General features: G+C 56.2%; 1 protein-coding gene across 3 annotated transcripts; it reads left to right on the forward strand.

Moving 5' to 3' along the window:
• On the forward strand, positions 1-24,772 carry LOC122421715 (CLK4 associating serine/arginine rich protein). Of its 3 annotated transcripts, none has more exons than XM_043437949.1 (21): positions 1-113; positions 1,125-1,252; positions 8,203-8,300; positions 8,844-8,945; positions 9,108-9,187; positions 11,285-11,369; positions 12,415-12,563; positions 13,372-13,468; positions 14,445-14,523; positions 14,608-14,681; positions 15,489-15,530; positions 18,868-19,083; positions 19,197-19,484; positions 20,851-21,102; positions 21,417-21,456; positions 21,756-21,816; positions 22,050-22,108; positions 22,185-22,231; positions 23,756-23,838; positions 24,329-24,353; positions 24,626-24,772. In XM_043437949.1, exons 2-21 carry the CDS (start codon positions 1,154-1,156, stop codon positions 24,666-24,668), a joined length of 2,019 nt encoding a protein of 672 aa, XP_043293884.1. In that variant the 5' UTR covers positions 1-113; positions 1,125-1,153; the 3' UTR covers positions 24,669-24,772. The 3 variants fall into 3 exon arrangements, 2 of the variants coding, with proteins under 2 accessions (XP_043293884.1, XP_043293883.1); XM_043437948.1 differs by having other exon boundaries at positions 63-329; XR_006263571.1 differs by lacking the exons at positions 23,756-23,838; positions 24,329-24,353; positions 24,626-24,772 and having other exon boundaries at positions 62-329; positions 21,417-21,460.
• The last annotated feature ends 184 nt before the right edge of the window (positions 24,773-24,956 follow it).

The raw sequence follows: 24,956 nt of genomic DNA on the forward strand, positions 1-24,956 counted from the left end.
TCTCGAGTAGGCGGAAGCGCCTCTGCAGCTCCCCGCCCCGTCATTCAGCCTCCCACTTCCGCTTCCGGTGCGGGTCGCGCGCGAGCGCAGCGGTGGGAGGTGGCGACGAGCCGGTGAGTTCGGGCAGTGGGTGACCTGCTGGCCTCGGGCGGACGTCAGCCCGGCTTCCCCCTTGCCTCGGCTTCTCCGCGGTCTACTGTGAGACTCCGCTTGGCCCGGGCCCCGAGGGCCGCCCGCCCCGCACCCCTTCGGCCTGCCGTGCCTCAGGCCGCGCCCTGCCTCCGCCGTCGGCCAGAACTCGCCGCGTCGGACCTTGCCGCTTGCCACAGGTCCCGCCCCCTTGTCAGAAAAACTTAGACCGATCCCTCAGGCCCAGAGCGGGTACTCGAGCCCTGTCCTCCAGGCTTGCCCCTAAACGCAGCCCACCCCCTCCTGTCAGCTCGCTCCGCCTCCCTCAGCCTCTGTACCCTCCCCCCGCCCCCAATTTAGATTCCTGCTTTAGACCTCAGCAGCGCTCCGTTCTTTTCTTCCGGCGCTGCCTCCTGCCCCCCTCCTCCCGCAAGTGTCGGGAGGACATCCACCACCATCCACGCCCTTCACGTGCCCTCGACCCCCACCTCCACACCACTACTCTTTTTCCATAAAAACTTTCTCCTCTTCGTCCACCAGCCTTCATCCCCAGACCTCTGGTACCCAGACCCCGCCACCCCCACGGATGGCCCCTGGTGGGCGCCGTTTCAGCCCTTCCTCTCCCTTGAGCTCCCAACCCCAGCTGCTCATGGTCTTCCTCCAGACCTTACTTCAAACACTCTCTTCTTCCATTCTTGAACCTTTCATCCTTGATTCCTCCTCATTAAACACAGGATACCTCTTTCCCTGGGCTGCTCACTCCAGAATCAGCGGGAGTGGGGGTGGGGGATTCAGAATGCCCAGGGTACTGGATCAGACTTGCCCGGGATCCACCAGAGTGTATCCTGCTGCACGGCTCTGCAGCCTCACTTCCCCTCCCTGAAGCTGGTGTTCAGGATTAATTCTATCAACTTGTTAGGTGACGGTGATCCTGCCCGTATTTTTTTTTTTTTTTTTTTTAAAGCCCATCTGACACCCCTTCCCTCATCCCTCAGGTTGAGGCCCCAGCCTTGGCCTCACCACAATGTGGCACGAGGCTCGGAAACATGAGCGGAAACTTCGAGGCATGATGGTCGACTACAAGAAGAGGGCAGAGCGGCGCAGGGAGTACTATGAAAAGATCGTAAGTGACCCTTAATCTGGGTTGGGAGCTCCGTGAGAGGGCAGAGCCCTGGTTATCCTGGTACCACTGAGGCTTGGAAATACGCTAAGAGGGGATACCCATTTCCTGAAGAGAATGTCCATCTTTTGAGCATAGTGATGTGCTGTGCTATTCGGTGCTGAGCTGAGTCTCTCAGTCCCGTCCAACTCTTTTCCACCCCGTGGACTGTAGCCCACCGGGCTCCTCTGTCCGTGGGATTCTCCAGGCAAGAATACTGGAGTGGGTTGCCATGCCCTCCTCCAGAGCATAATCATTGGGGGAGGGGGGGCGGGGAACTGAGGTATTTTGTTACTTGTCCATGCTGTGCTGTCTGGTGTGGACTCAGAGTACAGAACTGGTGTTGGCAGGAAGGAGGGAAGTCTTTGTAGCACTCCAGACATAAGATTGGCCACCTCCGGAATGTTGTCGGTCTTGCTTATTCCTGTGTTCACAGTGCCTAGAGGAGCTCAGTCCTTAAGATTTAACTTGGCACCTGTAAGGAGTGCCACCAGTATTCACTAAGTGAATTCTGACCATTTCTCCCGTTAGATGCTTCAGTTGCTTTTGGAGAGAAGAGCACACTCCATCTTGTGACCTAAAAGGCCCTTGTGTTCTGGCCTGTCAGCTTCATCCTGAGGTCGCGCCATTGGCCTTTTTTTCCACCTCTGCCACCACTGGGTATTGAGCCTGTAATGCCTCCTCTTAGCTCCTTAACTTGTTACTTGTTCTTGAGACCCGAGCTTGAAATGGCATTGGCATATTAGGTTCTGATCTTCTGTGAGATGGTATTTATTTAGACGTTTTCATTTACTACTGCATTACTGCCGCAGGCTCCTCCCTGGTGTTCTGGCTTCCAGTCCTGCCGCCTCTAATCCACCCTCCTCAGAGAGGCCAGAGAGGTTTTTTTTTTTAAATAAAGGATGGAATTAGTGTTATTTTTTAGAAAATATTTACTTATTTGGCTGCACTGGGTCTTAGTTGTGGCATGAGAGATCTAGTTCTCTGACCAGAGACCGAACCTGGGTTCCCTGCACTGGGAGTGTGGAGTTTTAATTGCTGGGCCAGTAAGGAAGTCCCCAGAGAGGTCTTCCTAAAGCACAAAGCTGACTCTGTCCCTCCCTTACTCAGAACTTCTCTGTGACTCCCTAGTGCCAGGCTCCTCATGACAGCCTTTAAGACCATCCATGGCCTGGCTTTTACCACCTCCTACAGACTCATGCTACTCTGCTTTCTGCCTTATTCCTTTGCTTACATCGTCTGGCCTCCCTACTATCTGGGGCTACTTTTTCTAGCCAAAAACGGTGTGTAAAGAGCTCCCAGTTTACCTCCCAAAATTGTATAGTTCTCTCTAGCCATAGGGGCTTTTGCGTGAGCTTTTCCTCTACTAGGTTAGCTCCTGCTCATCTCTCAGATCTCAGTCCTCGGGGGAGTCTTCCCTCATCCTTCATACTCAATCAGTGTCCCCTATAAATGCCGTTATAGCTTCTTGTTTTTCCCCTTTGTGGCATTTGACACAAATTTTCAGCTCTGTGAGACTGGGGACTGTGTTTATTTGGGTCATGCTACTGCTTTCCAAGCTTGAGCCCAACGTGATTTAAAAGACTAGGTGAATAAAACAATAATAATAGCAGTTGCCATTTTAATTGATCCTTCTCAGGCTCCAGGCTCTGTGAGGAGAACTTCAGATGTATGATTTCTTTGAGTCCCCACAATCACCCATGAAACAGAGGCTGCTATTATCCTAGGAGAGGAATCTCTGAGAGCCTGTCTCTAGTGATATCGGAATAATTATGACGTGACCACAAGGGCAGGGCCTGGGTCTGTGTTGTTTATAGTTGAGGCCCTAGCGGTGGGCCAAGAACGCTGTCAGTGCTCAGGGCTGAGTAACCGCCACTTAATAAAGGTTCAGGGTGCGCCAGACCCCATGCCTGCTACTCTGGCACATTGTTTCTAGTCCTTTCAGCAGCCCTGAGGTGGGTGTTGGTCCGTGAGTTAAAGGTTTGCTGATAACAGTAGTTAATGCTATTGAGCATTTGTGTGTTAAGCACTGTGCCGATCGCTTGACACGGGCCTCTGTTTCGTCATATCTTCACTGAAGACAGATGTTTATTTCCTTTTTGCCTAAAAGCCCACAGGTGGCCAGTCCTACACGGGGAACTGTTATTCAACTGTGAGTGGCTTCTCTTGCCAGTGTTTTCTTAAGGTCTAAGAGGGCTGCTCAAACTCTAGCCATCATGTCTTTATATTCCATTCAGCAGGGAGGAAGGGAGGGAAAAGAGGCCAGTGGGTTCTTGTCAGTTGTTAAGAAAGTTTCTAAATGTTTGCACGTGATACATCCACTCATATCCCCGTGACCACAAAGTAGCCCCTGGTCACATACAGCTGCCAGGAAGGCTGAGAGGCATACCCTGTGTTCTGGGGGGCCTTGTGCCAGTTATGTTAGGAGTCTTATTACTGTGGAGGAAGGGGCAGTGGATGTTGGTTGCCAAATAACGGGCTATCACAAATGGTGGGGATAGGGGCACCTCCCTCCCAGGTTATTGGAGTATTCGGTGAGATTGGGCGCAGAGACTCCCGAGGGCCGACCTGCTCAGGATAACTTGCTCAGTAAATGCCAGCTCTTCTTGTGCTCAGGTTATTATTACAAAGTAGAGCTGGAATTGCATCCAGGTGGATGGATGGAGTGGAGGAAAGAAGGCTGGAGTGGGGTCACTCAGAAGGCCTGGGTCTCCAGGCTCTCGTCCGTGTGAGCCAGAGAGCTCTCTGAGCTTTGTTTTCCCCCTTGCGATGGTGGTGATGACCAGCCCCTCTCACTGGGTGACAGGGAAGAGCTTCAAGAATAGAACAGTGTCTGTGGGGTGCGTTGTGGTGCAGGCCTGTACAAGCAGCTATTGTCCCCGAACATGAACGTGATCAGCATTCAGATCAGAGCCACCGAGCTGTGGATGGTGGCGGCTTTGAGGAGAGGATGGGGCTGTCACGTGGGTCTCTCATCTTATTCTCCACCCTAGAGAGGCAGCTGAGGCCAGTGTTGAAGAAGCAGAGGTCGGCTGTGGCAGACTGGGCCAGTGTGTCCAGACAGCTGATTTCTCTTCTCCTGATGTGTCCTTGGTGCCTGCTGTCCCTCCCTTCCTATCCCTGGTTCCGTCATTGTTCCTGTCCCTGTTGACTTTCTTTTAATCAGTGGTTTGGGTAAAGAAACAGAATTCTGTGTTGATGTGAAAGTGGGAAATAACACAGATCTCAGCTCTGGCCTCTCCTTCTCCAGGAGGCCCCAGGCTGACCCCACTGGGCTGAGTGGTGCAACCCCTGGCTCCCCCATCCCAGCACTGCTCACTCTAGGTTGTCACTGCGGGGCCCAGGTCTGTCCCCCACACTGGACTGCAAGCCGTGGGGACAGGGGCTGACTGTCTCAGTCGCAGCTGTGGCCCTAGCACAATACCTCGCTCAGAGTGGGTGCCTACTTCACAGTTGAATGAGTGAGAGAAAGGCCAGGAACTTGTCTGACCCTCTTTGATCTGGAGACGTAATGGTCCAGTGGTTAAAAATAGATTTTGGCTCTTGAAGAAGTATTTGTACATGTTTGTTGGGAGTTTGTTTCACAATAGCCAAGGTGTGGAAACAAATGTCCGTCAGCTGATGATGAATGGGTAAAGAAAAGTGGTCTGTACATGCAGTGGAATATTATTGAGCTGTAGAAAGAAAGGAAATTCTGTCACAGGCCACAGCATAGAGGCACCTGGAGGACTTTGTGTCCAGTGAAATAAGCCAGTCACAAAAAGAGAAACCCTGCAAGATTCCATGTGTATGAGGTATTTGAAGCAGTCAGTCCCTTAGAGACAGAAAAGGATGGTTGTCAGGAGCTGGGGGAGGGGGAAAGGGGAGTAGTTGTTCAGCAGGTGTAGACTTTCGGTTTTGCAAACAAAGACGTCCTAGAGATCCGGTGCACAGCAGGGTGCAGATAGTGCTACTGTACTGTGCATTTAAAAGTGGGTAGGTTAGTAAATTTTATGTTGTTTGCCTGTTACCATGACAAAAAAAATTATTTTAGAAAAAAAATGGATTTTGGAGTCAGGCCTATTTGGGCTCAGATCCTGGTTCTGTTTGTGACTGGTGTGATCTGGAGCGAGTGAGCCTCCCCGCTCTGAGCTCCAGTTTCCCCACCGGGAACGTGGGGTAGGAGTAGCACCTTCCTCCCATGGTTGAGAAGTTTGGGATGTACATAAAGCACTTGGCTTTTGGTGTGGTTCATTGACTTTTCCAGAAGCTCCCAACAGAGCCAGGCCACAGACCCAAGTCTGCACTCCCCGCCCAGTGCTTTTTAGTTGCTGTGGTGCTGGTACAGTGAGTTCTTGGTATAGGCCAAAGTCCTTCCTGCGAACTGAGTCCCAGGTGTGTCTTGGGTGTGGGAGCTGAGCATTTGGCCTGGAGCTGTCTCGGAGCTCCGGGCGGTCACGGGGCCTGAGATGAGGGGCTGAGGGAGGCGGGTGAGGTGCGGGAGGCGGCGCCGGGTCGCAGCAGCGCCACCCTGTGGGCGCGGGTGTAGCCCCCCCCAGCTCCTCCAGGTGTGAAGGGCGCCTGGCGCAGGGTGCGCAGGACAGGGAGCAGCCCGGTGGCCCTGGTCATCGGTGAGCGTCCTTCTCAGCTCCTGCTGCCTGGGGTTGGGGTGGGAGCCGGAGGCCGAATGAGGAAGTGCAGGCTCTCGAGAGCTTGAGGCTGATGGTTTTCTCAGTCTCAGGGGCTCAGTCTCCTCATCTGTGAGTGAGGCCGCATTCTGTTTCCTTTGGTCAGTGTTCCTGGGCTCTGCCTTGGGCGCTCGGAATACAAGAAGACAGGTCCTGGCCCTCTGGAAGTTCCGTTCTAGTTGGGGGGGGGGGGCAGGTGATAGGTGATGGGCGGTGCTCTGAAGAGAGTAGGGTAGGGTAAGGAGCTAGCGTCAGTCGGGAGCTGTTGAGATAGACTTGATGAGGAAGGCGGCTGGAAGGAGATCAGAAATAAGTGAGGAGACAAACGTGCAAGAGCAGGGCTGTTCTGTGGTGTGGAGGCCGACGGTGTGGATCGGGGCAGGGCGGGGCTGGGGGAGCCCGTGGTGAGAAGTCAGAGGAGCCAGGCGGGAGCGGGCCAGGCTCTGCATAGAGGGACAGGGCCTAATACGTTTAACACCGCCTCAGGCTGCTCTGTGGAAAAGGAGCTGCAGAGGGCAAGGGTGGTAGCAAGGAGCCAAGCTGGGGAGAGGAGGCTCCTGAGTGGTCAGGGAAGGTGCCGGGGCAGGGGGGCTCAGGATGGGGGGTGGTTGGAGTCTGGGGAGGGGAGCTTGGTCAGGGTTTAGTGGGGAGCACCAGCACCCTGGCTCGTGGCTCTGACTCGGATTTTAGGCTTTCCTGCTGCAGTTATGGTCACTTGGGGTTGTAACCCCCACAGGAGAGCTCAGGTCAGAGGTGAGAAGTGAATGGAAGGTAGCAGCAGGTGGTGAGGTGGTGGGAGGGGCTCTGGAGAAAACGGTGACTCCGGGGCCATTCTCCTCCATCTTGGTGCCTTTTTTTTAAAAATATAGCTTTACTGAGATATAATTCACATACTCAGGCCTTCCCTGGTGGTCCAGTGGTTAAGACTCTACACTCCCACTGGTTCTATCCTTGGTCAGGGAACTAAGATCCTTTGTGCCTCGAGGCATGGCCAAAAAAAGAAGAAAAGGAAAAAAAACTTTTAAATCCACATACTGTACAGTTCAGTGGTTTTCAGTATCTTCCCAACCCAGGGATTGAACCCAGGTCTCCCACATTGCAGGCAGATTCTTTACCAGTTGAGCTACCGGGGAAGCTCAAGAATACTGGAGTGGGTAGCCTGTCCCTTGTCCAGCAGATCTTCCCGACCCAGGAATCAAACCCCGGTCTCCTGTATTGCAGGCGGATTCTTTACCAGCTGAGTTACCAGGGAAGCCCTCAGTATATTCACAGGATTGTGCAGCCATCTCCACCGTCTAATTTTAGAAACTCTTTGTGACCTCCAAAAGAAGCCCCATGACCATTAGCAGTTAGTTCCCCCCTCCCCACAACCCTGGGTAACCGCTAATCTACTTTCTGTCTCTATGGATTCATCTATCCTGGACATTTCACACAAATGGAATCATAGATATATGGCCTTTTGTGACCGACTTCTTTGACTTAGCCTAATGTTTTCAGGGCTCATCCAGGTTTTAGCATGGATCAATATTCCATTGCGTTTTACTTCTAAATAATATTACATTGTCTGGCTATGCCATGTTTTGTTTCTCTGTCATGCATGGATGGACATTTGAATTGTTTCCACCTTTTGGCTGTTGTGCCTAGTGACACTGTGAACTTTTGTGTACAAGTATTTCAGTATCTGTTCTTAGTTGTTTCAGGTATGGAGTGGAATTGCTGGGTCATGTGGCAGTTCTTTGTCTAACTTTCTGAAGAACCTAATTTCTCCATATTCTTGTCAGTGTTTCTTGCTGTTGTCTGTCATTTCAGTTTTAGCCATCCTAGGGAGTGTGAGGTGGTGTCTTGTAGTTCTGATTGCTGTTTCTCTGATGAATAGTGACACTGATCATCTTTTCATGAGTTTATGTAGTCATGGTGTCTTCAAGGCTGCTCCTGGCCAATGTGCTCACACCTGGCTCTGAATGGGTGTGGGGTGGAGAGTTGGGGACTGATATTTTAGGGAGGTCGGTCTCAGTACTGGCTCGGTAGAAGACTGAGCTAGAGCTCAGAGCCTCTTGTGGCTACCTGGAGAGGGGCCACAACCTTGCCCTTGTCCGCAGAGGTTAGGTGGCCTTGTTAGTGCAGCCCGCATGACCTGGCAAGCCTGCTTGGCATAGAGGTGAAGCTGCTGCTAAACTTGGTTGTGTGGGGAGTGGCAGGGTTTGGGGCTCAGTTGGGTGGCGACCTCCATCTTGTCCATCCCTGCAGAAGAAGGACCCAGCCCAGTTCCTGCAGGTGCACGGTCGAGCTTGCAAGGTGCACCTGGATTCTGCAGTTGCCCTGGCCGCGGAGAGCCCCGTTAACATGTAAGACTGGGTTTGAGGGTGGTATCTGTGGCTGAGGTTTGGGGGTCCAAAGGGACCTGGTGTATGGACAGACCTGTGGAGCCTCAGACAGGAAAGGCTTGGCCTGAGTGGGAGGGTGAAAGTCACTAGCTAAGGCGAGACGGCAGGGTTTGGGATGGAGACCCCATGGTGTAGTGGTCGGAGCACCTAGAGGGGAACCGGCAGGGCCACGGCCAGAGGCCCAGGTGAAGCACAGAGTTGGTTGCCAGAGGGGGTGTTTTGGTGTGTTAGCAAGTGGCCCATGGGACCTTGTTCAAGTTCCCACTCTTGCTTGGTTCTGAGAAATAGGGCCCCGATTTCCTCGGGGCCCTTTCAGGTCAGAAGCCTGAATGTAGATTCAGGGTGTGTTATGGCATAAGGACCTGAGAGGTGGGGGCTGAGAGTGGGACTGGCGGGGGGTCAGAGGGGCTGAGGGCCAGGCTCCCAAGCACAGGTGGCAGGGAGCAGCTGCTCTGTGTCCAGGCGGTGGGACCCTAGGCTCCTTGCTCCCTGCTCCCACTTTAGGATGCCCTGGCAGGGGGACACCAACAACATGATTGACCGCTTTGACGTCCGTGCCCACCTGGACCACATCCCCGACTACACGCCCCCACTGCTCACCACCATGTAAGCCACCTCCCCCGGGGTTGCCGGGGTGTCCCTCTTGGGAAGGAGGGAGGTGTGCACGTGGGGGAACCCCCGCCAGCTGGAGGCTGGCCCCTCATCCCTCTTCCTGCTGGCTTGGGGTGGGAGCTCCCTGTGACCTCAAGACCTTTTCCTCCCCCAAAGCTCCCCAGAACAGGAGTCGGACGAACGGAAATGTAACTACGAGCGCTACCGAGGCCTGGTGCAGAACGACTTTGCCGGCAGTAAGTGACCTGGTGTGTGGGGAGTGGGTTGGGGGAGGGGTCCCTGGAGGCTGGAAGACCGCAACAAGACTGGGAAGAAAAGTTATCCCAGTGCTTTCTACTACGGGGCCTTGGGTGTGGTCCCAGCTCTGTCATGGACCACTCCGTTTGCATCCCTTTTTTCTCTTGGGGCCTCCGTCTCTGGAATTGGTACAGGAGATGTCTGCTAACCTAGATGGTCCTACTGGATGGCCACTTCCACAGCCCGTGCCCTCTAATTCTGTAATCTTTTTCCTAAAAAATTGTGAGAGGTAGGAAGAACTTATTTTTTTTGCTACGTGTATTTTCCCCACCTGCATGGGTCAGAATGTTAGCTTAGAAGAGGAAATTTATGCCTGTTTTAAATGACTATTTAGGCAGTTTGACAGCTTGCCAAGTGTTCATACATATCTAAGGTTCTTTTCCCAAGCTGTCACCTCACAAAAGAGAAAACAAGTATAGGGGCTGTTCCCTGCTCTGGACTTGTGGAGGTTCCAACCCTGGCAGAGTTTTTCATCTCTGTTACTGCAGTACATCTCTGTGATCACCCAGCAGGGTAGGGGTGATGCCCCATCTTACAGATAAGGACATTGAGGCTCAGGGGTTGGGAGGGACACTGTGTCAAAGGAGTTGGGGTTCTCACCCTGCCCTTAAGCACTGTTGCCTCCTGCAGACAGCTCTGAACTGTCGCTCACCTCCTGAGAAGGACTCAGAGCCTCTCTCCCAGATCTCCTTGTGAGATTAAGGGCCACACACTCATCCCTCAGCCTGGCTGGTCTCGTCTCCTGGAGAAGGGTGACCGTGGAGGTTTCTGCCCCTCAGGGTGATGTGAGGGTTCGCGTGAGGGATGCTTAGGGCCCCTGTACAGAGCCTGGCATAGTCCACCCTCGCTGTGGGTTCACTGTCCCCATATTTCTTTGTTTCTGAAGTAGATGTTTAGCATCTTTAAAAACAGAGATTTTCAAATTCTGGCTATCAATGAAGCCTTCACATCAGGGGAGTGTAGCATTACTGATGTGGTGGTTGTTTTTGCCTTCCCCCAAGGCCACATAGATGCTTGATGATGGAGCCAGGGTTTCCCTTAGTTCTGCCTGATTCCATCTCTTCATCCATTCATTCATTCATACAATTCCTGAGCACCTGTAGTGTGTCAGGCATTCTTCTGGGAGGAGGAGTCTAGTGGGGGAGCCATGTAATCACAAAAGCGGGGGCTCATTACAAGCTGAGGCACTGTTTCGACAGATGGTATGGTGTTCTCTGAGGCGCTTGACTGAGGCTGGATCAGTGGAGGGTGGGGTGGAGTGGGGCAGGAACACCCCAGTGAGGGGAGGTGGGCTCCCAACTCTGTCCAGGCCATAAGGACAGCCATGAGGGGGCAGGAGGGGGGTGGCCTCGGGGACAGGGAAGGCCAGCTTGGCTGGGGTGAGACAGCTCATGTGACTGCCTAAGCCTGAGGCCCACATAGAAGCCCAGGGCCCTCCCTGGGGCTGTGTAGACCACCAGCAAACCAGACCCCGCACCTCGCTTTACAGATAGAAAAGTTGAGGCCCTCTGAGGGAAGGGGACATGTCCAGGGTCCCGCCGGAGCTGGGCATATGTCTTACTGCCCACGGACCAGGGGGCTCTGGCACATCGCTGAGCTCCTCAAGTTGGATATTGTAGCTGAGAACCCAGATTAGCTTAATTTAAACTGGGGCCCAGGTGACTGACGTCCAGCTCTCAGGATAGGTTTGTCGTTCTGAAGGGTCCAGTCAAAGGTCTCTGTGACAGTGATAACAGTAGCAGTGACCAAGTGCTCACTCTGCCAGTGGTCCTCCCGTTTTACAGAAAAGGAAACCGAGGCACAGAGTGGCTGAGTTCCTTGCCCAGGGGTTCGTGGCGAGTCAGCTGTGAGCCAGGGCCCTCCTGCAGCTGCTGTGTCTTCACCGCGCACAGTGTGATTATCTGGGCATCTGTGACTGCCTCCAGCCATGCTGGGTTCACACCTGCCCAAGCCCCACTGCATTCTTGAGTCCCCCCAGAATTCCCAGTGTCCCCAGCCCCCTCTGACTCACATGCCTCTTGCCCCACCCACCCCAGTCTCCGAGGAGCAGTGCCTGTACCAGATCTACATTGACGAGCTGTACGGAGGCCTCCAGAGACCCAGTGAGGATGAGAAGAAGAAGTGAGTCGGGGTCCAGGGCTGCGGGTGGCAGGAGGGGTCTGTGCCCCACAGGGCACGGCCTCGTCGGTTCTGTCCACCCGCTGTCTCCTAGAGCCGGGCCTGGTGGTTGGCACACAGTAGGTGCTCGCTTCATCAGTGTTGTAAGGAGGAGGCAGCCGCCAGAGGGGAAGGGTTTGCTGACAAAGCTCTACATGGCGTTTTCCACCCTGGGACTGGGAGGAGGTGCAGTTAGGAGAGCAGGCGCTGCACTGGGCCAGAGCCTGGCTTTGAGTCCTGCCCTCCGAGCCTCGGTGCCCCCGGCCTGACGCCCCAGGACTAGAGGAGACGGAGCTGGTGAAGTGCTTGTCCCCTGCCAGGCAGTAAGCGTGTGGCCCGCAGCAGCTGATGTCACTCCGCAGAGGGCTCCTCCAGGCTGTGCACCCTGAGGAGTGACTCATCCCTGTGCCGGCCTGGCCGGCCCCTCTGCCAGGGCAGCTGCTGCTCTGCAGTCCCGGAGCTCCCTCCTTAGGCCCTGCTGCCGAGCCATCCCCACCGCTGTCCTCACGGAGGTGACTGAGCGTCTCAGTGACTGACCCTTATCCACGGCCACCTGTTTTGGACGAGACTGGCCCAGGGATGGCGTCAGGGAGTGTTGACTCAGTTTAGCAGCACACGTTCCCTAGGCCCCTGCTCCATCCTGGACCAAGTTGGGCTGCGTTGTTACCCACCAGATTGCGGGCCAGCTATTGCAGGACACATAGTCGGGGGTGGCAGTGGAGAGACCCAGTGTGAGCGGGGCCAGGGGCTGAGGATGGCCTCCACCACCCAGTGGGAGGACTTCCTGGAGGATGGTGCGCTGGAGCTATAGGAAGAGGGAAGGGCTGGTGGGAGGTGGGCGCAGCGCGTTCTAGGCTGAGGGACCGTTGGAGGGCGCCAGGCTGCCTTGGCTCTCAGGAGGGTGTCGTGTGGGCAGGGGTGTGTGGGCCCTGGAGGTTTGCCTGGGCTGCATCCGGCCTGGCGCCTGCCTCTCCTGGCGCGGCCCTGACTCTTGGCTCCCCCTTGCCAGGCTGGCAGAGAAGAAGGCATCCATTGGCTACACCTACGAGGACAGCACGGTGGCCGAGGTGGAGAAGGTGACAGAGAAGCCGGAGGAGGAGGAGTCCCCAGCCGAGGAGGAGAGCAACTCGGATGAAGATGAGGTCATCCCCGACATCGGTGGGGTCCCCTCTCTGCCCTCCCCATCCACAGTCCCCGGGCAGCGTTTTCGTGTCTCGCCCCTCCCCCTCTGTGGGGCGCTCCGTGCTTACGAGCCCGCTTCTCCTTCCCCCACCTCCCGCCGTCCTTCCGTCTCACTCGTGTCCTCCTGGTCCAGCCTCCCTCGCTGTTTCTTTCTCCTTCCTCGTTTCTAGGACTCTGCTCCTCTGACACTGTCCCCACCCGGGTTCTGGCTCTGTTCTCCTCTTCTGACCTCAGCCTCTTGGTCTCTCCCCGCCCTTCTCTCTCACTCTCTTCTGGAAAACACCTGTTCCTCCAGTTACAGAGCCGGCCTCAGCCCCCACCCCGCTGCCCACCGCCTGCTAAATGCCCACTGATCAGACCGGCCACCCATTTCCCCCCTTGCCTCATCCAACTCGCTCTCAGCCTGTCCGCTGTTTGTTCAGAAGTGTGTAAAGCCCACCTGCCACTCAGCCATCAAGCATCCCACTCCCGAATATCTGAGACCTGCGCCCCTGCCTCCACCCACCTAGATCTGCAGCTGCCCTCTTTCACCCCCCCGTGTCCGTCACTCTCTCCCCATCATATCCCCCCCACCCACGCCCTCACCCACTGTTTATGGTGCTTGCTCCGGGCCGAGCCCTGTGCCAGCCTGGGGATACCAGGATGTGCTGACTCATGTCCGCACCCCCACCCATCCACAGAGGCCTGAGGTCTGGTGGGCACCCCCGCCCCCATGTCCTGGGGCACTGCCCCTTCCCTTCCTCTTGCTCGGCTTTGGCCCCTGACAGCCTTTCTCTTGGTGCAGACGTGGAGGTGGATGTGGATGAACTGAACCAGGAGCAGGTGGCCGATCTCAACAAACAGGCCACGACGTATGGCATGGCCGACGGCGACTTCGTCAGGTGAGGCCTGTGGGCCGACACCGCTCCCCACCCTGTGGACCTGGCATCTCTGCTGTTACCTCTCTTCCTGAGCGCTGGTGTCCCTGACTCTGCACCAGGGACGTTACACGCACAGGCTCCCGAGCTCATGGAGGTGGGGTGGAGGTTGCACAGGGTGGTCCTTGGGGTCAGCTTCAGCAGTGTTGAGACAGAGGCTGCCCCCAGCTGTGTGACCTGAGGCCTTCTGAGCCCTGGGAGCTTTGGGGGTTTCTGGGCCTGGTTGAACAGCACCCTCTAGTGGAGAGGCTCCTCTCCCTGCCTCTGCCCTGTGCCTCACCCAGGTGGGTCACATAGACTGGTCCCAGCTAACAGGGTGCTGAGTCCTGAGTACTTACTCCCACTTCTGAACACAGCCTGAGCGTCTGAGCATCCTCACTCAGGAGCAGCCAGTGTCCTCACCACAGCCAGAGTCTCACCTCTCTGGTCCTCTCCCCACACATTCCACCCCTGCCCGGGCTCCGTGGCCTCTTTGCCCCTCAGAGCCCGAGGCCCCACCTGACCCAGGGCCACTCAGGTGCTGTGGGCTCTGCCTGCACCTGCGCGGCTCACTCCCCAGGGGTCTCGTCAGCTGTCACTCTCTCTGAGGGGCTTCCCCAGCCTCCCTGTTAAAAACTGCAGCCTCTGCCAGGTCCCTGGACTTCTCTCCCCTTCTGTGATTTCCTTTCCTATCAAGTTTTTCACTGTTTAACAAGTCACGTGTTATGTGACTTTGGTCACTGTCTCTCTTCTCCTCAGAATGTTAGTCCATGAGAGTGGGGAGTTTTGTTTTCAATAATCTTTGATGCCTGAGATAGTGCCTGGCGTGCAGTAGGTACTCAGTAATAGCACTGAAGGAATGCGAGACCCCCCAGGATGGCTTGGGGTCCTTCGCTTCCTGCAGTGACTCTGCCTGTAATCTGACCTCGTCCCTCCTGGTGGCCCTCCTCCCCCTCCGCAGGATGCTCCGGAAAGACAAGGAGGAGGCGGAGGCCATCAAACACGCCAAGGCCCTGGAGGAGGAGAAAGCCATGTACTCGGTAAGGGCTGAGCCGGGGTGGCAGGGCAGGTGTGTGCTTCGTGGAAGGCGCAGCCTCACCAGCTTCATCCCCACCCTGCTCCAGGGCCGTCGCTCCCGGCGCCAGAGGAGGGAGTTCCGGGAGAAGCGGCTGAGGGGCCGCAAGATCAGCCCCCCCAGGTAGGTGGGGTTCTGCCCTGTGCCCCTGCCCTGCCAGCGTCGGTCTTTCAGAACCCTGGGGGAGGAGCCAGGGCTCAGGAAAGTCTGGGGGGGCAAGCTTGTGGCCTGCGGACAGAGTTGTCCTAGTAGAGCAGTGAACAGGGAAGGTCTGGAATAGGTGTGGCCACAAGGGGCGTGTGGACACCCATCCTGCCAGCCGTGCCCTTCTCCCTGCTGGATTCGGGACCCATGTCACCTTCCCTGGCTGTGAGCAGAGTCCAGGGGCACTGGCCTGGCCCTGGGCTGTGATTGCTCTTGCTGCTGGGCTGCCTCCTCTCTGTTAGAGTTTGGGCAGGTGACTTTTCTCTTCTCAAGCTGCAGTTTCCTCTTTGGGAGAGGGGCTCCCCCTTCCAGCAGGGGGGCTACACCAGTGCCCACAGTGAGGTCTCGGGCAGGTTTGGATGAGGCAGCTAGTGAGCGGAGAGCCAGCCTGAGGCCTGGGCAAACCCATGCCTCTGCCACATCTCTGTTCAAGGGGAGTCATAGGGTTGCTGTGAGGCTAAGGGACCTGCGGTGGGCTCAGGGTCGGCTGCGTGGTCTGGAAAATGTCCAGTCACGAGCTGTGGTGATTCTTGCCATCGTCACCGAAGAAGTGCAGGGCTGTGGTCCAGGCTTTGGGCAGGTGTGAGGGGATGGGAGGGATGAAGGCAGGGCCCGTAACCTGGTCCAGTGCGTGGCCTTGGGCACCCAGGTCAGGGGTTGGCCTCAATTCCACGCATACTGACCCCATCCCCCACCCCACTCCGTCGAATCTGCTTCTCTCTACAGCTACGCCCGCCGAGACAGCCCCACCTATGATCCCTATAAGCGGTGAGTTCTCAGGGCCCAGCGCCCTCCTGATGGAGGGTGGGGTGGGGCGGGGCAGGTGCGCTGTAGGCTGCCCTCCTGAGATCACGTACTGGAGAACGTGTTCTGCCTTTTTCTGATTTAAACATGATGGAGTTTTGTGTTAAAAGTGACTAAACATGGCAGGAAGGCGGGACTTAGATGTCAGGTGTCTTTAATCTGAACTCCCAGAAATAACCAGTGAGAAATAACAGGCACAGAATGGCCTTGTCGCACATAACATGTGTCTCCTGTCGTGGGAGTGGTTGGTCAGAGGCTTTGACGGTAGACAGATCTCAGTCTGACCCCGTCCCCTTTGCCAGATGGGGTGAGAGGGACCCTCTGGGCTCCTGGGAGGACAGGTGAGATAAGGCAGGTACACCTTTTAAGGAAAGGTCTGGCTCAGGTAGGTGCTAAACTGTGGGTGCCATGAGGGAGATAACGTACTTTCTTTCACAAAACAGATTATTTCACACTTAATGCTTTCAAACTTGCTTTACACCTGACTTGACATCTTTTGCCAAGAGAATGTGCTGCTCATAGCAAACACCTCTTCTAGCAACACAAGAGAAGACTCCACATGGACATCACCAGATGGTCAATACCAGAATCAGATTGATTATATTCTTTGCAGCCAAAGTTGGAGAAGCTCTATACAGTCAGCAAAAACAAGACCAGGAGTTGTGACTCAGATCACGAACTCCTTGTTGCCAAATTCAGACTTAAATTGAAGAAAGTAGGGAAAACCACTAGACCATTCAGGTATGACCTAATGATTATACAGTGAAAGTGAGAAATAGATTCAAGGGATTAGATCTGATAGACAAAGTGCCTGAAGAACTATGAACGAAGGTTCGTGACATTGTACAGGAGGCAGGGATCAAGATCATCCCCAAGAAAAAGAAATGCAAAAAGGAAAAATGGTTGTCTGAGGAGGCCTTACAAATAGCTGTGAAAAGAAGAGAAGCTAAAGGCAAAGGAGAGAAGGAAAGATATACCCATTTGAATGCAGAGTTCCAAAGAATAGCCAGAAGAGATAAGAAAGCCTTCCTCAGTGATCAGTGCAAAGAAATAGAGGAAAACAGTAGAATGGGAAAGACTAGAGATCTCTTCAAGAAAATTAGAGATACAAGGAAACATTTCATGCAAAAGATGGGCTCAATAAAGGATAGAAATGGTATAGATCTAACAGAAGCAGAAGATATGAAGAAGAGGTGGCAAGAATACACAGAAGAACTATACAAAAAAGATCTTCATGACCCAGATAATCATGATGGTGTGATCACTCATCTAGAGCCAGACATCCTGGAGTGCATAATAAAGTGGGCATTAGGAAGCATGACTATGAACAAAGCTAGTGGAGGTGATGGAATTCCAGTTGAGCTATTTCAAATCCTAAAAGATGATGCTGTGAAAGTGCTGCAGTCAATATGTCAGCAAATTTGGAAAATTCAGCAGTGGTCACAGGACTGGAAAAGGTCAGTTTTCATTCCAATCCCAAAGAAAGGCAGTGCCAAAGAATGCTCAGACTACCCCACAATTGCACTCATCTCTCACGCTAATTAAGTAATGCTCAAAATTCTCCAAGCCAGGCTTCAACTGTGAACTTCCAGATGTTCAAGCTGTATTTAGAAAAGGGAGAGGAACCAGAGATCAAATTGCCAACACCCGTTGGATCATTGAAAAAGCAAGAAAGTTCCAGAAAAACATCTACTTCTGATTTATTGACTATGCCAAAGCCTTTGACTGTGTGGATCACAACAAACTGAAAAATTCTGAAAGAGATGGAAATACCAGACCACCTGACCTGCCTCTTGAGAAACCTGTATGCAGGTCAGGAAGCAACGGTTAGAACTAGACATGGAACAACAGACTGGTTCCAAATAGGGAAAGGAGTACGTCAAGGCTGTATATTGTCACCCTGCTTATTTAATTTATATGTAGAGTACATCGTGAGGAAAGTTGGGCTGGATGAAGGACAATCTGGGATCAAGATTGCCGGGAGAAATAGCAATAACTTCAGATACGCAGATGACACCACACTTATGGCAGAAAGCAAAGAACTGAAGAGCCTCTTGAAAGAGGAGAGTGAAAAAGTTGGCTTAAAATTCAACATTCAGAAAACTAGGATCATGGCATCCGGTCCCATCACTTCATGGCAAATAGATGGGAAAGCAGTGGAAACTGTGAGAGACTTTTTTTGCAGGGGGATTCTAAAATCACTGCAGATGGTGATTGCAGCCATGAAATTAAAAGACGCTTACTCCTTGGAAGGAAAGTTATGACCAACCTAGACAGCATATTAAAAAGCAGAGACATTTCTTTGCCAACAAAGGTCCATCTAGTCAAAGCTATGGTTTTTCCAGTAGTCACTTATGGATGTGAGAGTTGAACTATAAAGAAAGCTGAATGCCGAAGAATTGATGCTTTTGAACTGTGGTGTTGGAGAAGACTCTTGAGAGTCCTTTGGACAGCACGGAGATCCAGCCAGTCCATCCTAAAGGAGATCAGTCCTGAGTGTTCATTGGAAGGACTGATGTTGAAGCTGAAACTCCAATACTTGGGCCACCTGATGCGAAGAGCTGACTCATTTGAAAAGACCCTGATGCTGGGAAAGATTGAAGGAGGGAGGAGAAGGGGACAACAGGGAATGAGATGGTTGGATGGCATCACCGACTCGATGGACATGGGTTTGAGTAAACTCCGGGAGTTGGTGATGGACAGGGAGGCCTGGCTATCCCTCTGGGCCTTCCCAGTGTACCAGTCCTGAGCACTTGTCTCATGCATCCAACCTGGGCTGGTGATCTGTTTCACCCTTGATAGTATACTTGTTTCAATGCTATTCTCTCAGAATATCCCACCCTCGCCTTCTCCCACAGAGTCCCAAAGTCTGTTCTGTATATCTGTGTCTCTTTTTCTGTTTTGCACATAGGGTTATTGTTACCATCTTTTTAAATTCCGTATATATGCGTTAGTATACTGTATTGGTCTTTATCTTTCTGGCTTACTTCACTCTGTATAATGGGCTCCAGTTTCATCCATCTCATTAGAACTGACTCAAATGAATTCTTTTTAATGGCTGAGTAATACTCCATTGTGCATATATACCACATCTGTTCTTAATAATACTTTTCTGCCACTGCTTTTCCTGGTTGTATTGAGAAGGCCTCCGTGGTCATGAATCAGATCCTTGCAGGACTGCTGTCTTGCGTTGTCGCTCAGGGCCCCGCTCTTCTGCATCCTGTTGCTCTGTGGAGGGTTTGTTCGTGGGTGGACAGGTCTGAGGGTCCTGGTGACTGAGCTCCTTCTCCCTGCTCTTCAGGTCGCCCTCGGAGTCCAGCTCCGAATCCCGCTCCCGTTCCCGCTCCCCGACCCCTGGCCGGGAGGAGAAGATCACGTTCATCACCAGTTTCGGGGGCAGCGATGAGGAGGCGGCCGCAGCCGCAGCTGCAGCAGCTGCATCAGGGGCTGCCACAGGGAAGCCCCCGGCGCCTCCCCAGCCTGGCGGCCCCGCACCGGGACGTAATGCCAGCGCCCGGTCTGTAACGCTCACGCTGTCCACCCTACACCCCAGCCACTGTGGGGGGGACTCGGGGCAGCGGGGGGCCACGGCCCGGGCTGGCGCTGACCGCCCCCCGTGCCCGCCTGCAGCCGCCGCTCCTCCACCTCCTCCTCCTCCTCCTCCGCCTCGAGGACCTCCAGCTCCCGCTCCCGCTCCAGCTCCAGCTCCCGCTCCCGCCGCGGCGGGGGCTACTACCGCTCCGGCCGCCATGCCCGCTCCCGCTCCCGGTCCTGGTCGCGCTCCCGGTCCCGCTCCCGGCGATATTCTCGCTCCCGCAGCCGCGGCCGGCGGCACTCAGGTGGGGGCTCCCGAGACGGACACCGCTACTCCCGTTCGCCGGCCCGGCGCGGCGGTTACGGGCCCCGGCGCAGAAGCAGGTGCGTGGGGCGGAGGGCCCATCTGGGTGAGACCAGGCTCTGTGAGGGAGCCGTGGGGTTGGGGGGACAGTGGTCATCCCAGATGTGGTGCCAGTGGGCAGGAAACTGGGCTGTGCTTGTTCCAGGGGCTCCCCAGATGTTTATAGCAGGTGACCCGCAGGACCAGGGTGCCCCGAGGGCAGGGGCCAGAAAGTCAAGGCAGCTTTTTGAGGGGAGGGAGGGGTGTGACGTAAGTGCTGCAGGTGGAGCAGGAATACCATCCCGGGACAGGAGCATCCCTCCTGCCCTTCTCTGGGGGGTCAGGGCTGCCCGTGGAGGGCTAGCACGACCTGCCGGGTGAGAGCGGCGCTTGCAGAGCAGCCGGCCAGGTGAGGAGTCTGGGCCTACTGCTGAGCTGCTGGGGTCTCTTCATCTGCAGACGACACAGAGTCATAATGTCTCCTCCATTGAGTCGCAAAGTTGTGACAAATTCTACCTCAGTGCTTGGTCCAGAGCCTAGCACTCAATGAGTGCTCTTGTTGTCAGCGTTATTACCTGTGTTATTATTGTGTGGATCTCAGTGTCAGCTACCCACGAGGTCTGGCAGGTAAAATTGAGGCACCCCGTGGGCCTGGTGACCCGGGAGCACACTTCCCCTCTGCTGGGTCGTAGGCCACTCAGTGGCGGGTGTGGCGTGCCTAGTTTTCTGATTTTTCCAGAGAAATTGAGTTGGATGTTTAAAGAACAGCCCTTGTTTTTTTGATGTTGCTAACACAGTCAAATTTTTTAAAAACCCGGAACAGTCCCACCAGAGTCAGTGTGCAGTGTTGGTTTGGCATCCAGATCATTGCCTGGAGCCTGACCCAGGGCGATGGCAGGAGAAAGGCTTGGGGTCAGAGGGGGGCCTGGTCACCCTGTGCCAGCTTGAGGAGGGGGCCCTTGCTGAGGAGCCCCCAAGTCTTGAGCAGAGAGAGGACGGGGCTCACACATCCCCAGACTGGATTCTGTAGGTCTGTGCCGCAGGCGAGTGGGGAGGGATGAGGGGTCGTCCCCACTGGTAGCGAGACCCTAGGCCCGGCAAGGTGAGGAGGTGAGCATCCAGGGGGTCCCCCTGGCAAGTCCTGCCCTCCCAAAGGTCACGTCGCAGGGAAGTGGGTGCACAGGTGTCTAGTGAGATGTGAAGAGCTGTTCTAGGCCAGTGTGTTTAGAGGACAGTCTGTTTAGAGACCGAGGAGGCCAGGGAGGATGTCTGAGGAAAGCAGCGGGAGGAGCTTGGAGACAGACCGCAGGGCCTTGTGGAGGCACGTAGATTCAGTGCCCGGGTGGGGCTGTGCGCAGGGGATCCCTGGCGTCTCACGGCCTCCCTTCTGCTCTGCGGTGCCCCCAGGAGCCGCTCCCGCTCTGGGGACCGGTACCGGCGGGGAGGCCGGGGGCCCCGGCACCACAGCAGCAGCCGCAGCAGCTGGTCCCTCAGCCCGTCCCGGAGCCGCAGCCTGACTCGCAGCCGCAGCCCCAGCCCGAGCCGCAGCCGCAGCCAGAGCCGCAGCCGCAGCCGCAGCCAGAGCCACTCGCCGTCGCCGCCGAGGGAGAAGCCGAGCAGGCCGGCAGCGTCCCCCGCTGTGGGCGAGAAGCTGAAAAAGTGAGCGGGGCGAGGGCAGGGGGACGGAGGCGGGGAGCGCGCCCCACTGTTCTGTTTCGGAAGGAGCTTGGTCCTGCCCTGGGGGGTTTGAGGGGGCCACACCTCTGCCCTTGGCAGGGGTGGGGGTGCTGAGGAGTCCCAGCCTCGGCCTAGGGTGAGGGGTCAGAGGGGGACATGACCCTGCCCTGCAGGGTCCAGGAGGCGTGTGGTTTCCGCCTGGGGGTGTTTGGGGCACAGAGCCTTTGCTGTCTGGTCCGAGGGCAGTACTGAGGCCGTGTGGGGTTGGAGGTGGCAGTTGCTTTTTTTCCTCCCAGGACCGAACCTGCCGCTGGTAAAGAGACAGGAGCTGCCAAAGTCAGTAAGAATTTGGAACTCGCCCGTCTAATTCCCGCCAGCAGCAGTGCCCGAGAGCTGGGCCCGGTGGGCCTGCAGGGGGGCCCGGGTGGGCCGGGAGATCCAGCCCCAGGGATTGAGACCTGTGTCCCACTCGCCCCTTCCACTGTCCACTGGGGCTCCCAAACCCTCGTGGCCAGTCTCCACAGCTTGCCCGTCCTCCGCTCCTGCCCCTGCCAGTCCCAGGCTCTTGGATGAGGTGGGTTGTGGGAGCTCCGGGACACCCACCCGGTCTCCTGCCTCTTCTCCCCCTCCCCCAGCCCAAGCTGACGCCGCAGGAGAAGCTTAAGCTGAGGATGCAGAAGGCACTCAACAGGCAGTGTACGTCCCGACCCCGCCCCTCCAGGGCTCCCCTGCTCCTCTTCCTCCCCATCTGACCACGGGAAGGCCCTGCTCTCTCCGGGACAGGAGGCCCTTGGGGAGGAGCGGGTGTGCGCCTGCCCTGTGGCCGCCAGGTCCAGGGCCTTGGCAGCCCGGCCTCTCTGAGCTCAGCTTCTACCTCCTGGTGGGGAGCTGGAGGGCACCCCTCAGCCACCTCGCCCCTCTCCCCACAGTCAAGGCGGACAAGAAGGCGGCACAGGAGAAGATGATCCAGCAGGAGCATGAGCGCCAGGTATGGGGGGCAGTGAGGGCGTGGGGCCCACACAGGGCGCAGCCCAGCCCCACCTTCACTGCTGTCTCTGCTGCAGGAGCGGGAAGACGAGCTTCGTGCCATGGCCCGCAAGATCCGCATGAAGTAAGACTGACCCAGCCTGCCTCTGGGTTGTCCTGGGTTCCCCACCACCAGCCGACCCAGAGCTCTGACCAGGCCCTCCGGGTGGAGGAATATTGAAGCCTCCTCCGGACCTTCGTGTCCTTCCCGCCTCGCAGCTCCGCCAGCCTCCAGCTTGGGTCGCCTTTCCTGCTGTCTCCCGATACCCACCCACCGTTCCCCAGGGCTGCTCTCGGGTCTGTCCTTACTGTCCTGTGTGGAGTAGCACCCCCAAAAACACTGTCCTCCAGCCCCGCCCTGCCCTCATGGCGCTCGTCTCCCCCGGCATCCTAGTGCCCTGTCTGTGTCCTTTACTTACTCCTGCTCATGTCCGCACTGAGCAGTCGGGTCTGGCTGCCAGGCTCCTGCTGTGCGCTCTGCCCCAGAACCCTGGTGCTCATTAATGCTGAAGGCTGGATGCAGGCCAGCCCTGCGCTGGGAGCCAGGGCTTCGCTCCCCTCCTTCCTGCTCCTCTCCTCGCCTGACTCTTCTGCATGGCTGAGTGGCCCAGAGCCTGCTTCAGACAGACGTGGGGTTCAGTCCAAGCCCCGCTTCTGTCTGACTGTGACCCTGGGGTGGGTGCTCGTCCCGACTGAACAGTCCTTGATGCTGAACGGACAGGGTAACAGGAATTAGTGCTCTTAGAGCCTCAGCCTGTGTGGGGCCCATGGGCAGAGCTGGAGGCTGTAGTGCTTGGTGTTGGCAAGGAGGGGAGTCAGTCAGTTGAGAGCTGTGTCACCTGTTACTTACTTCTCTTTCTACCCTGTATTTGCTGTGGGTCCTTGGGCAAGTACCTTAATCTCTCTGAGCCAGGACTCATTATGTGAGGTGGATGTAACAAGGCAGCCGTCTCTGTGGAATCCCGCAGTAAGGCTCCTGATGTGTGTGCTTGGCACGTGGGGAGGCTTGATGGCTGGAGCTACTGTTACTGGCTGGTGGCTTGTTACACACCCATCACACAGGCGCGTCAGGAGGTGGGGACCACAGTGCATAGGGACTCAGCATTGTAGTCAGTCAGGCCGGCTTCGGATGCTGCCTCTGCTCCCCCTCAGCTGTGGGCCTTTCTCCTGTCTGAGCCTCCGTGTGCTCGTCTGCTAGATGGGGGTGAAATACTTGTCCCGTCTCATAGGCTTGTGGGCTGGGTTCTGTGTGATCAGGGCCAGGCACCGCAGCACTCAATAAATGCAGCCCTTGGGGTGGCCAAGCAAATCCCGGCTATTCTGACAAAGGCCAGATAAGCACTTGGCATGTAAGTCCCTTTGTTCAGAGGCTGTGCCTGGAGCATGACAGGAAAGATCAAACTATCCAGCCCTCAGCAAACCTTGCATCGGGGGGTAGACTGGCATTCAGCTGCCGGCCAGTGTCCCCTCTCAGAGCTCAGTGCCCTCGTCCCCAGGTGGGAAGAGGAGCAGGACCTGCCCCTTGGCTCCCTCTTCCACTTGGCCTGGCAGGCGACCCAGCTGGCCCTCAAGTTCAGCATTCTCACCTCTTACCCTGGTTCCCCTGCAGGGAACGGGAGCGCCGAGAGAAGGAGAGAGAGGAATGGGAACGCCAGTACAGCCGGCAGAGCCGCTCGCCCTCCCCCCGCTACAGTGAGTGTGCCCCCGGTCGCCCTCCCCCTCGGCAGCGAGCGTGCCCCCGGTCACCTTCCCCCCTCTACAGCGAGCGTGCCCCCGGTCACCCTCCCCCCTCTACAGCGAGCGTGCCCCCGGTCACCCTCCCCCCTCTACAGCGAGCGTGCCCCCGGTCACCCTCCCGCCTCTACAGCGAGTGTGCCCTTGGTCGCCCTCCTCCTCTATAGCAAGTGCCTCTCTGGTCGCTGAATCAGGAGAGCAGGCTGAAGGCTCGGGGGCATTAAAAAGAGAAGAGATGTGGAAACTGGGTTACAGAAAACCACGGTACACCTTCCACATCAGTTTTCAGTAAATTAAAATGTTTAAGCCGTACACACACGACATACAGCGCTTCAGTCCCAAGGGAACTGCAGGAGCTGGAAGAGGAGCGTCGCAGCGCGTGGGTGTGGGCCGAGGGCAGGCAGTGGCCTGCTGTTCTCACCTGTATTCCTGTCCCCCTTCTTTCCAGGTCGAGAATACAGCTCTTCTCGAAGGTAAGCAGGCAGGCCCAGCTCCGGGCAGTCACTGTTGTCGTCTGGTGGGAGGTCCCCGCCCTGGTTCCCCCATCCTGGCCCTGGCCCCAGGCCCTTCCAGTCGCAGGAGCTGCCCAGGGCCTGGCCTCATGCTGCACGCAGCCGACTTCCGCGTCGCCGAAGCCCCAGTGGTCCCCTGTGGGTGGGGGTGTGTGTGCACCTGCCCACATGGCTGGGCTCCCTGCTTCCTGCCCAAACCCTCACAGGGCCTCTCTCCCCACTTCTCTCTCCAGACGGTCGAGGTCCAGATCCCGAAGCCCTCACTACCGACATTAGGCCGAAGCATAGGGGGGCAGAGAGGAGGTGGGGGGACAAGGGCTCAAGCTGTGATGCTGCTGGTTTTATCTCTAATAAAGTCACACGTTATTTAATTCCCTTCACCTGGTCTCTTGTTTCGTCTGTGTGGTCAGTGCAGGGCCCCCAGACCCCGGTGCCCACCAACTGAGGCCAGCTGGGGAAGGTGCTTGGTGGCTTCGGGGAACAGGCGCCAGCGTGGCTGGGTGGGGAGGCCCGCCCACACCTGGGCACTGGCGCATGGCTCCTTGGTAATCACAACTTCTGCTC

This window comes from Cervus canadensis, chromosome 18 (genome assembly GCF_019320065.1).
Source record: "Cervus canadensis isolate Bull #8, Minnesota chromosome 18, ASM1932006v1, whole genome shotgun sequence".
In the NCBI taxonomy this organism is placed as follows: domain Eukaryota; kingdom Metazoa; phylum Chordata; class Mammalia; order Artiodactyla; family Cervidae; genus Cervus; species Cervus canadensis.

Coding starts and splice junctions, on each gene's coding strand:
- LOC122421715 (XM_043437949.1), top strand. CDS start 1,154: ATGTGGCACGAGGCTCGGAAACATGAGCGGAAACTTCGAGGCATGATG. Junction 15,531..18,867: donor ACCTATGATCCCTATAAGCG/GTGAGTTCTCAG, acceptor CCTGCTCTTCAG/GTCGCCCTCGGAGTCCAGCT. Junction 21,103..21,416: donor GTGGGCGAGAAGCTGAAAAA/GTGAGCGGGGCG, acceptor TTTTCCTCCCAG/GACCGAACCTGCCGCTGGTA.